Genomic DNA, 12,073 nt, shown 5'->3' with positions numbered 1-12,073 from the left:
GTACTCTTCTTAAGCTTGGTTAGTCGTAATTGGTCAAATTACTTGCGTTACGCGCTTACGTACTTGGGAACCAAGCATTTGACTGTAGGGTGCGGCTGGAATATGGTTAAAGAAACATTGCTTGACTGAAAAACATTAAATCGAAGTCTACTTAATTAATTTTGGTCCTATAAAAAATATTTTCTGCCAAGATATGATAGGGACGTTTATACTATAGTATTAATTTCAACGAACCATTAGTAAAGGGGATATCATAATGGACCCTTGTGGAAATGGATAAAAAAAGTTTAAATTTAATACTTACCAACGTGTTATAATAAATCGGCGTTCAAAATTTTCCATTTCGGTGTAAATATCATAGAAAAAGTATAAGAAGAACACACCATTCCATACATTATACCTGTTTGATCACATTCATCATTGTACATTTGTTTCAATGACACTATGACAACTGGAAGATTCGTTAATAATGAATGAATAGAACAAAGGCTGAAGACACAATTGGTACTTAAGTACCCGTTCACACTTGGTATGTACTGTAGTAATACTATTAGTTATCATCGTACACATTAACAAGACATAATGACCTGCCATAAAGCTCTGTCTACACTATCAAACTAATTTGACAAAAAAATGTGATGTGCTCATATATGGACATGATGATGTAAAATCACTACCATATTTGGGCATATCACTACCATAGGTGGGCAAATAACAGTCATTAAGTCTGAAGAATGAAGCTATACACTTTACTGCTATGATTATGTATTTATTATATTTCATATTGTATATCATATAATATTAAAAAATAATAATTACATCTGTTTACATTTTAAAATATAATTCTATACATGATTATTTTTCTTTTTAAAGTGTAAATAAGTGAATTATGTCAGTTTATAGTCTATTTTCTGGACTAATTAATATCTTTAATACATAGTTCAAAAATAAAACTTTTGAAAATTAAGTAATTAAAATCAGACACAAGACAGTTGTTCACGTTCACCAAAATGAAGGCAGCATCTATTTTTAAATGCTACTATACTAGACACTTTGTAAGTGTTCTCAATTTTAAAAATGTCAACTTTCGATGTGCATTCGGTGCCTTGGATGCTGGTTGAATCTCCTGCCAAAGTGCAAGGTAGAAAGAAAGGTATTAGTAGTTAGTACTTCGAATCTTGTGTATTGGTATATGTTTCATGTCAGCCCAATGATCTTTTGAGAAATCCCACAGATAAAAGTCAACTATAACAGCGTTCAAGTTTCTATCCTCCACTTCTTTGTCACCTTGTTTTTGTCGAATCTTATCAATTATCAACTGTTCAACAACAAAAAAACAAAAATTGCACAAATAAAAGAAATATCAAGCATTATCTCTTTACTGTAACAGTCTCATTTCTATTTTATAATATTAAATATTTTTAAACAAAAATGATTTCTTGTACCTCTACAGCCCAAATAGAATTGCCTCGGATTTCCACTTCAAGATCTTCTCCTGGTGTAAAGAGTCTAGACGATTTTAAATCGTCCATGAGGGCAGCAGAATATTCTAACACTCCTAAGTAGTTAAGAACTTGAGGAACTCTAAAAGTAATATATAACTTTGTTACGAAAATCTCTAAACTTTGAAATTTTAATAAATCGCACCACCAAAAAAATCTGATGAAGAATTCTGTTATACTTGCCTATAGTCTGCAAACATTGTAAGGGACGAAATATCATGAAACTTTCCATACCCTTCACCCTCAAAACAAGCCCAAATATCTGCCACTAAGATTTGTGCTCTCTTCAATAAAGATACTGAAATTCAATGTAGAAAATTAGAGTTCTCATCCCAAATAGTGTCACTATTAGATAAATATCACCTACACTAAAAATAGTATAAACAAAATATTAACTATTGTCAATCCAGAGAAGCACATTCTGTCTCTTCTCAATGACTAGTTCCCTTCTTTTTTTTTCTTTTAGAAATGGATGGAGCTGACCTAATACATGCAGAAATAAGGTATATACAGAGACATAACAAATATTTAGTAAATGTTTTCAATCAACTTACCTTTCTTCCCCTTGAATTCAGCATAATCTCTAAAACAAGGGAAATTTTCTGTGACTATATCAAGCAGTTTTTCAACACTATTGTCACATTGTTCAAGACATCTTACAAAACTTCCATCAAATTTCTAAACATAAAATATTAGTAGTTTTTCAATATTATTGTGCGAAATTCATATGACACCCAAGACAGAAAACATGGAAGTTGTGTCATAGGTATTGATGGCATATATGGATTGAATAAGAGATATTCAAATATATATATATAACAATGAAGTAACCAAGTTTTCTGCTGGTATTTTATTTATTTTTGTATGCTCTACCTTGGTATTGAGCACTCTATCCTAACGGTCTGATAATTTCAACCTGTATATAAAATATATATATATAAAACTTACCTCAACTAAGATTTGTCCGACTTCATGTAAATGCTGCATTCGTTTTTTCAGCAGTGGTATATTAGTATCTGTAACTGATCGGAAGATGTACTGTAACTTACCAAGACTGATAGTACTATAGCATGATGGCGTCGTAATTGGTATTCCTTCCTTAGAAAAAATCAAAATAGAATGTAGTTTTTTTATTATTTTAACCTCTCTATTTTCACTAATTGTTGTAAGATGTACACATGTGACTTGCCTCCAGTGCCCGCTTGAGGGCAGCACACAGTGACCAGTATCCACTGTGTTTTTCATTGTTGTAATCTACCAAGAATCTTTTCTCATTTGTCTCCGACCAAAATGAGAAATTCAAGGTGTCGATTACAAATATCCTGAGAAAAATAAAAAACCACTGTTAAAGATAAAGTTGTGCAAGTACACAGGATTATTAACTGGGTTGGTTGTGCGGATTATTGTGTTCGCCCAGGGCTACATCTGGTTTGCCAAAATGGTGGTAAGTAGGGGTTGAGATCTTTCAGTAGTACCATGCTAAAAGGGTCTAGGCGACAATGTCCATTTTATACATACTTCTTTGTCACTCCAGTGGATCCAATATGTTGGAAACCACCACTACACTAACCAATCAACCGTTTCTTTCTTTTTATTGTCACTCCAGTGGATCCAATATGTAACCACCACTACACCAACCAATCAACTGTTTCTTGTTTTATTGTCACTCTGGTGGATCCAACATGTTTGAAACCACCACTACACCAACCAATCAACTGTTTCTTGTTTTATTGTCACTCTGGTGGATCCAACATGTTTGAAACCACAACTACCTACCAATCAACTGTTTCCTTTTCCATTTTCTGTGGATGCAGGCTATGTTGTTTCCATGCTTTAATGCTGTACTCACAGTTATGTAGCTTTTCGCCAATCTAAGTAACAAACATGAAATTAAAGTAGTTAAATATGGAAGAAGGGGACAGAGAGGTATGCTTTAATTTTAATTTTGGTACATACTATGTCAGCAACTTTATCAACACCTTTGTTGTTAATCTTCACTTCTGAGCTGTTGTCAGAAATAAACTTTGCAGATTGTCTTGGTGATAAAACTGAGTGGCTCATCTTCTTCTTTCTCTGTTACAAACAGTAGTTTATCGTTTTAGTAAAATATATAGAATAGTTCTGGTTTTTAGTTATTAATAATTGTATATACACATTCGTAATTTAGTTAGCAATATGTCCAGCACAGTCTGTTAGTCATGATTATTGAAGCTGGCGTATCCCTCTTTACCAGTAATACTAATATAGTACACTTTAGCTCTAAAATAAAAGTCTAAGCCTTCAACTGGACGGCTAACTCTAAATATAACCGGTCGCCAGGCTAGGCCAAAAGCTATAGGCTACTATACTATCCTAAGGCTAGGGCCTACTTTATTACCTATCTGTAGTATTAGTAGACCTACCACTACCTATGCCTATATAGGCCTATGTGTATAACTATAATAACTCTAGCCTACCTAGCCTAGCCTACTAGAGAGGCGGTGTAGGGTAGGCTTAGCTAAAACTAAGTATAGTAGGTAGCCTGGCATTTTAGAGAGAGGCTCTAAATAAAGGCAATAATAGGCGTATTTTACTGTTTATATCATTACTATTTTACTGGATTTATTATAATGTAATGAAAACCAGTAGGCCTCTTTACCAGTTCAACACAACATACATACATCACATCACACGTGCCACTTGCTCAACCGTATCCGTATGTAAACATTAATTATTGAGGGCGCTGTCTGGATATTCTCATGAATATTCATTTTACAGTGATGACGTCACTTGAAATTCGCGCCCCCATATCAATTATCATATCATATCATTTATTTCGCCAACAGAACAGTACAAAAAAACAATACAAAAGTAAGTCAATGAGGCCGGATAACCTAAAAGTTACAAATAAAAATAACCGTCGAGAGGCTCTCCACATCGAAATACTTTTGTTATGATTTATACCAATTTCAAGATTTTATTCGCCATTTCTATCTATGTAATAATAACACATTCAATGTATTAAGAATGTTAATTTCTATTAATTTTCACACTATTTGTTGTCACAATTCTACTAGGCTAGGCCTACATATCGAGTCACTTAAAGATATATTGTCCTCCTAAATGATGCCATTTTAATGTTCCATAATTTAGTTATTCACTTTGACCATCAACAAAACTTTAATTTAAAGCAAAAATAGTAAAATTGGCTGCCAGCCAATGTGTTTTTTTTTGTGGTAAATTTAACTGTTTGTTTTGTCTTTTTAAGTGAAAACTTCTTTTCTGCTGAAGTGATTAACTTTATTAAAACTACAAATGCCTATTCACAAAATCTGATTTATTAATCTTTTAGGGGACAATACATCTTTAAACTATTATTATGTACAATATAAGATAGATAATAATCATTATTATAATAATAAAATACATTAAAATACATTCCTTAAAGTTAAATTAAAAGAATTGGTATTGAACAATTCAACACGGGACCCTACTATATATTCATATTATTAACACATGTGGCAGAATAAAATAGGCCTACTGCGAAATAAATTCACCAAGAAAGATCTTATTTTCCAATTAGTTTATACAAATTTTGTTTAAAAGCCTTGCGGAATCCTGTGTGCGATATTCCATATACAAAAGGATTTAAACTGGAACTCATATACCCGGATGAAAGGCTAATATAGAACAAAATAGTGCACCGTAAATGCTCAAATGGAACATTGAAATTTGCAATACAAAAACATGTATACGGTAGCATAGAAATGCTAAATACTATAAGCATAATTACGGTTATGCGTGTCGCTTTTAAGTCGTTTTTAACATTTGAACTTTGACCTGATGTAATTCTACGTGATATTATCCACGCTTCTTTATATATTCGTAAGTGACAATATATAACAGCTAAATAAATGGAAACTGTTGAGAGAACAACAAATAAAAAATGATCATCTACAGTGAAAATATTAAAAATGGAAACTAACATAACGATAGAAAGGTAGATAATCCAAAAGAATATTAAAAATATACACATAGATCTATTATAAACTTTACTTGTGTATACAAATGGGTATAAGATTGCCATATATCTTTCAGCCACCATGATTAGATGATGGAGCAGTGAAAAGGATATAAAGGTGAACCCTAATATGTAAGTCAACCAACCAGTAAAAGTTACAACATCGAATAATTGCCCTGTTCTGCCCCATTCAATGAGTACCCACACACCCCAAAAACCAGTCAAAATGTCCACCACTGACATACTGACAAGAATCATGTTACAAGGTGTTTGAAGAACTAGTGTAGTCTTAACAGTGTAAATCACAAACATGTTTCCGATTAAAATTAAACATGTTATGATGATATAGAACAAGTAGAAATGTAAAGTAAATTCACACTCATATGTTGTAGTGTTTAACATTTTGAGGTAGTATTAGTTCCTTGATCTTCAAGTTGGGGCTGAATACTCTTGCTTTAAGTAAAAATTAAAATGTAGGCTACCCTTTTTTGTTTTATCTGAATACTCCTGCTTCAAGCTACCAGACGGCATTTACTGAAGATATCAACAAGTAACCACTCATGTGGTACTGAACATTGGCAAAGACAATGCCACTGCTGGACGTTCGCAAAGGTGGTTTCTCTTTGAAGAAAATCAGTAATATAGCTACAAAGCAATGGAAAATCCTGAAGTTTATCAGAATGCTGAAAAGTACCGTATTGATGCCAAGTCCAAACTGATGCTCCTTAACATTGTTTATAATAGTATGATCAAAACTACTTGTGCCTGCATACTTTTACTCTGGTATCTTCCGTAACACAGTCGCATCATGATATACCGGTAACTCACAATCATTCGCGGATTAGTGAATGTTAGTTTTTCTGTGGAAACGTGACGGCTCTTTTTCCACAAACCAACACACCGTACGCATCAACCTCTTGTGCAACTATGGCGTAATAAAAGTTATTGTACCAATAATAATAATATACACTCAAATTAGACGTCACGACGTGATTGAGTTAATTTTTAGTATTTGGACAGACTGACAAAAGATACTTCAGTGTCGAATCCAACATACTATCATTTTTTAAATTAAAACGGATATTACCTGTCACTATCAGTAAATTAAAAGTAAAATATCTTCAGTCAAAACATTACAAATATCGTATTACCCACTTCGGTAATATTTATCGTCAACTTGTATGGTGTCTGAGATGTCAAACAAAACAACAGTAAAGGCATATAATCAATGGATACCGTAGGCATAACTGTCATCTTCATATAAATTGTTAATAAGTGTATGTTTTTTTAAGTTCTTCATTATATTTCTTTCATCATATTCATCAATATTATTGATTGATGCTGTCACTTGAAAATATAAATTTCGATCACATTTATTCTAGAAGTGTTTGCCTCAATGCACATTAGTTTGTTTTTTTAAAAGTCTATGAAAGATTGCTTTAAATGCAAAACGAAATTGTGAATGTGATATTCCATAGACAACTGGGTTTGTAGCACTGTTAGCGTACAGTAACATCATCGTAACGTAAAACGTTGTACGACAACGAAACTCTTCAAAAGGTGTAGATATATTAACAGCAAAAAAACATGATAATGGTACAACACAGATACTAAATATACCGAGTATAATACACGTTATTCTTGCTGCTTTCAATTCATTTTTAACTCCCCGAGTTTGTAGGCCTACTGATGCAATTCGTCGCGATGCTTTTTGAGCTTCTATAAAAATTCGCAAATGACAGAATATTACGATTACATAAAATACTACGAAGGTAATGCAATTTAACATTAGTGTATTCTTAGATGATAAGACAGTAGTGAGAATAATAGAAGCAATGCACAAGTAACTTATCCATATGACGAATAAGACGACAACAATTGTTTTATTGTCGATTTTGTTTGTATACAGGAATGGATAGAAAATGGCAAAGTACCGTTCACCTGCCAATATTAGATGATGAAGTACAGTCAATGTGATCGCAGAAGACCCTAACATATATAACCACCAGCCATTTTTAGATTTCAAATCATATAACTGTCCTGTTAATACCCATTCAATTAAAACTGCGATTCCAAAAAAGCCCATTAAAATATCCGCTAAAGAAATACTTGTAAGAACCATGTAACATGGTTGTTGAAGAGTATGCGTAGAATACACGGCATAAACGACCAAAATGTTTCCAATTAGAATTACTAATGTGATTAAACAAGCAAGAGCAAAAAATTCAACTGAAAAGTCGCACTCTCTATAGGTTGTGTTAGACATTGAGCAATGCCTGTTAGTCTATCTTAACAACATCGAGTATCGAAACATCACAAATAAGATAAAAAATCTTGATGGAAACGAGCAACGGTTTTATAAATCACGTTATTACTGTTTAGACTATTGGTCGATAAAGCTGGTTGAACTTAGCATTATGTTACAAATCTCCAGTGCACATGCGCGAGTTTTTGCTACCACTTAAAACAACTGATGAAGCGATCAAACACGGTTTAAATTTCGTTTTGCTTAATTATAATTGTATCACTCACTATCTAGTTCTTTGTCATCACACGTCAATCAAAACCGTTAATTATTTTGACATAAAAATAAATCATTCTTTCTTCGATAGTCGTCTTCTATAGGTTGCTGGCACACACAAGCTGCTTGATTTAAATTAAATTTCGAATGAACTAGCTGGTCCTTGTGTATTGCACAATTCTTACCCACGTTTCATACAATGTTTTTCACTTATTTCACTTATTACAAATGTCGTATATTACGATCATCAACGAAGTATTAAGTCCTATAACTCAGTAAAATGTACAGCTTGGTACCGGAATCTGTTTCCTTTCTACAACTTTAAAATAATTGCTTTAAAAGCAGAACGAAATTGTGAATGAGCTATTCCATATATAATTGGATTGGTAACACTGTTCATGTAAGTAAACAACATAGTAAGGTAAAACATTATCTGACAACGAAAGTCTTCAAAAGGTGTAGACAGATTTACAGCGAAAAAACAAGATAGTGGTACAACACAGATACTAAACACACCGAGTATAATACACGTTATTCTTGCCGCTTTAAATTCATTTTTTACCTCTCGAGTTTGTAGGCCTAATGATGCAATTCGTCGCGATGCTTTTTGAGCTTCTATAAAAATTCGAAAATGACAGAATATTACAATTACATAAAATGATGTCATTGTAATTAAACCTAATAAAAATATGTTTTTATGTGTTAAAAATGTAGCAAACATAATAGGACAAGTTGTCAAGTAACTTATCCATATGACGAATAGGATGACAACAGTTGTTTTATTGTCGATTTTGCTTGTATAAAGAAACGGATAAAAAATAGCAAAGTATCGTTCACTTGCCAATATAAGATGATGACTTAAAGTCAATGTAATTGATATACATCCTATCATATATAACCACCAGCCAACTTTTGACTCCAGGTTATATAACTGACCTGTTAGTAGCCATTCAATTCCAATTGCGATTCCTACCAGACCTGTCAGAATATCCGCTAAAGACATACTTGCAAGAACCACGTAGCAGGGTTTCTGCAGCGATCGTGTGGTACAAACGGCGTAAACAACCAACATGTTTCCAATCAGAATTACTATTGTAGTTAAAGAATAAATAACAAAAAATCCAATCGCAAAGTCACACTCGGTAGTAGTTGTGTTGGACATCTGTTTAAAAGTTTGTAATGAGTTTTATTAACAACACGAAATGAAAAATCATCTTGATGGAAACGATCAACAGTTTTATAAATCACATAATTACTGAATAGGTTATCGGTCGATAAAGCTGAAAGAACTTATTCTTACCTTTACAAATCTCCAGTGCACATGCGCGACTTTTTCCTATAAAACCATGGCCTATGTCGCGTTGTGATTAAATTCGCTCAAACACGGTTTAAATTTCGTTTTGCTTAAGTTATTAGTTGTATCACTCACTATCTAGTTCTTTGGACATCACACGTCAATCAAAACAGATAATAATTTTGACATCATAATAAATAATTCTTTCTTCTTCGATCGACTTCTTCTTTATGCTTATCAAAAACTGCTGCGCTACCGATACACTAACAAAGATGTGGCACGCATAAGGTGCTTGATTTAAATGACATTTTCAGATAAAAGTTGGTCATTGTGTATTGCACAATTCTTACCCACGTTTCATACAATGTTTTCACTTATTTCACTTATTACAAATGTCGTATATTACGATCATCAACGAAGTATTAAGTCCTATAACTCAGTAAAATGTATAGGTTAGTACCGGAATCTGTTTCCTTTCTACAACTTTAAAATAATAGCTTTAAAAGCAGAACGAAATTGTGAATGAGCTATTCCATAGATAATTGGATTGGTAACACTGTTCATGTAAGTAAACAACATAGTAAGGTAAAACATTATCTGACAATGAAAGTCTTCAAAAGGTGTAGACAGATTTACAGCAAGAAAACAAGATAGTGGTACAACACAGATACTAAACACACCGAGTATAATACACGTTATTCTTGCCGCTTTAAATTCATTTTTTACCTCTCGAGTTTGTAGGCCTAATGATGCAATTCGTCGCGATACTTTTTGAGCTTCTATAAAAATTCGCAAATGACAGAATATTACGATTACATAAAATGATGTGAGGGTAATTAAACCTAATAAAAGTATGTATTTATGTGTTAAAAATGTAGCATACATAATAGGACAAGTTGTCAAGTAACTTATCCATACGACGAATAAGATGACAACAGTTGTTTTATTGTCGATTTTGTTTGTATAAAGAAACGGATAGAAAATAGCAAAATATCGTTCACTTGCCAATATAATATGATGACTTAGCGTCAATATAATCGCTATAGATTCTAACGTATATAACCACCAGCCAGATTTTGATTCCAGGTCATATAACTGACCTGTTAGTAGCCATTCAATTCCAATTGCGATTCCTACCAGACCTGTCAGAATATCCGCCAAAGACATACTTGCAAGAATCACGTAGCAGGGTTTTTGAAGAGCTCGTGTGGTACACACGGCGTAAACAACCAACATGTTTCCAATTAAAATTACTATTGTCATTAAACAAAAAAGAATACAAAATCCGATCGCAAAGTCACACTCGGTAGTAGTTGTGTTGGACATTGAGTATGTTTCCAATGTTACATTAACAACACGCAATGAAAAATTATCTTGATGAAAATTATCAGCAGTTTTATCAATCACAGCATCAGTGTTTAATAGGATAGTTGTCGATGGAGCTGGTTGAAATTATTCTTATGTCTACAACTGATAAATGCACATGTGCGAGTCGAGTTTCTGCTACAACCGACGACTCGTTGTGATAATTCAAACACGGTGTAAATTTCGTTTTGATTAATTAGTTGTATCACTAGTTACTAGTTATTTGGACATTTCACACGCCAATCAAAACAACAGATAATAAATATTGACAAGGTGAATCATTTTCGATTGTCTTCTTAATTGCTATCCTCAATCGGCTAATCTAAAATGTTGCACTGCCGAATGAGTAATAAAACGTGGCACAGGTGAAGTTATTGCATCGAATGGAAAGGAAACTAGCTGGTCCTCGCGTATCGCTCGAAATTACCCGTGCTCCACGTTCACCGAGGATAATGCATTCTGATCATTAATACGAATACGAGGAATGTTCGTAAATAAACAGAAGTGTAAGTAAACCATCATATGAGGTAAATAAAACTACTTCTTAATTCTTTCTTTACTGTAAACTGTACACACCACCCGCAATTACATACCATTCGCAATTATAAAGAAAAAATGTGTTAAATTATACATTTGAAAAATACTATGTTATTAATATACAGTCTTTCCGTTTTTTACAACATTTTAAAAATTGCTTTAAAAGCAGAACAAAATTGTGAATGAGCTATTCCATAGATAATTGGATTGGTAACACTGTTCATGAAAGATAACAGCACAGTGATGTAATACATTGTCTGGCAATGAAAGTCTTCAAAAGGTGTCGACAAGTTGATAGCAAGAAAACAGGATAATGGCACAACACAGATACTAAACACACTAAGTATAATACACGTTATTCTTGCCGCTTTAAATTCATTTTTTACTTCTCGAGTTTGTAGGCCTACTGATGCAATTCGTCGCGATACTTTTTGAGCTTCTATAAGAATTCGCAAATGACAGAATATTACGATTACATAAAATGATGTCATTGTAATTATAATTGACATAACTATGTTTTTTGGTGTAAAAACAGTAGCGAACAAAATAGGAGAAAGACATAGGAAAGTAATCCAATTTATCAATAAGAAAACAACAGTTGTTTTATTGTCGATTTTGTTTGTATACAAGAATGGATAGAAAATAGCAAAGTATCGTTCACCAGCCAATATAAGATGATGACTTAGAGTAAATGAAAATAAACTAGACATTAACATGTAAAACCACCAGCCGGGCTCTGATTGTAGATTATAAAACTGACCTGTTAATGCCCATTCAATGTCAATTGCGATTCCTACCAGACCTGTCAGAATGTCCGCCAAAGACATACTTGCAAGAACCACGTAGCAGGGCTT

General features: G+C 33.0%; 1 protein-coding gene across 1 annotated transcript; it reads right to left on the bottom strand.

The window, feature by feature from the left end:
- Positions 1-764: 764 nt before the first annotated feature.
- LOC140058870 (queuosine 5'-phosphate N-glycosylase/hydrolase-like) lies at positions 765-4,193 on the bottom strand. The gene is made up of 9 exons (XM_072104639.1): positions 4,141-4,193; positions 3,459-3,575; positions 3,279-3,373; positions 2,692-2,824; positions 2,451-2,600; positions 2,057-2,180; positions 1,686-1,800; positions 1,446-1,584; positions 765-1,318 (listed from the first exon to the last, which is right to left on the bottom strand). Exons 1-9 carry the CDS (start codon positions 4,162-4,164, stop codon positions 1,157-1,159), a joined length of 1,059 nt encoding a protein of 352 aa, XP_071960740.1. The 5' UTR covers positions 4,165-4,193; the 3' UTR covers positions 765-1,156.
- Between the last annotated feature and the right edge of the window lie 7,880 nt (positions 4,194-12,073).

The sequence above is a fragment of the Antedon mediterranea genome, chromosome 9 (assembly GCF_964355755.1).
Source record: "Antedon mediterranea chromosome 9, ecAntMedi1.1, whole genome shotgun sequence".
Taxonomy (NCBI): domain Eukaryota; kingdom Metazoa; phylum Echinodermata; class Crinoidea; order Comatulida; family Antedonidae; genus Antedon; species Antedon mediterranea.
This window is presented reverse-complemented; position numbering and strand designations above follow the sequence as displayed.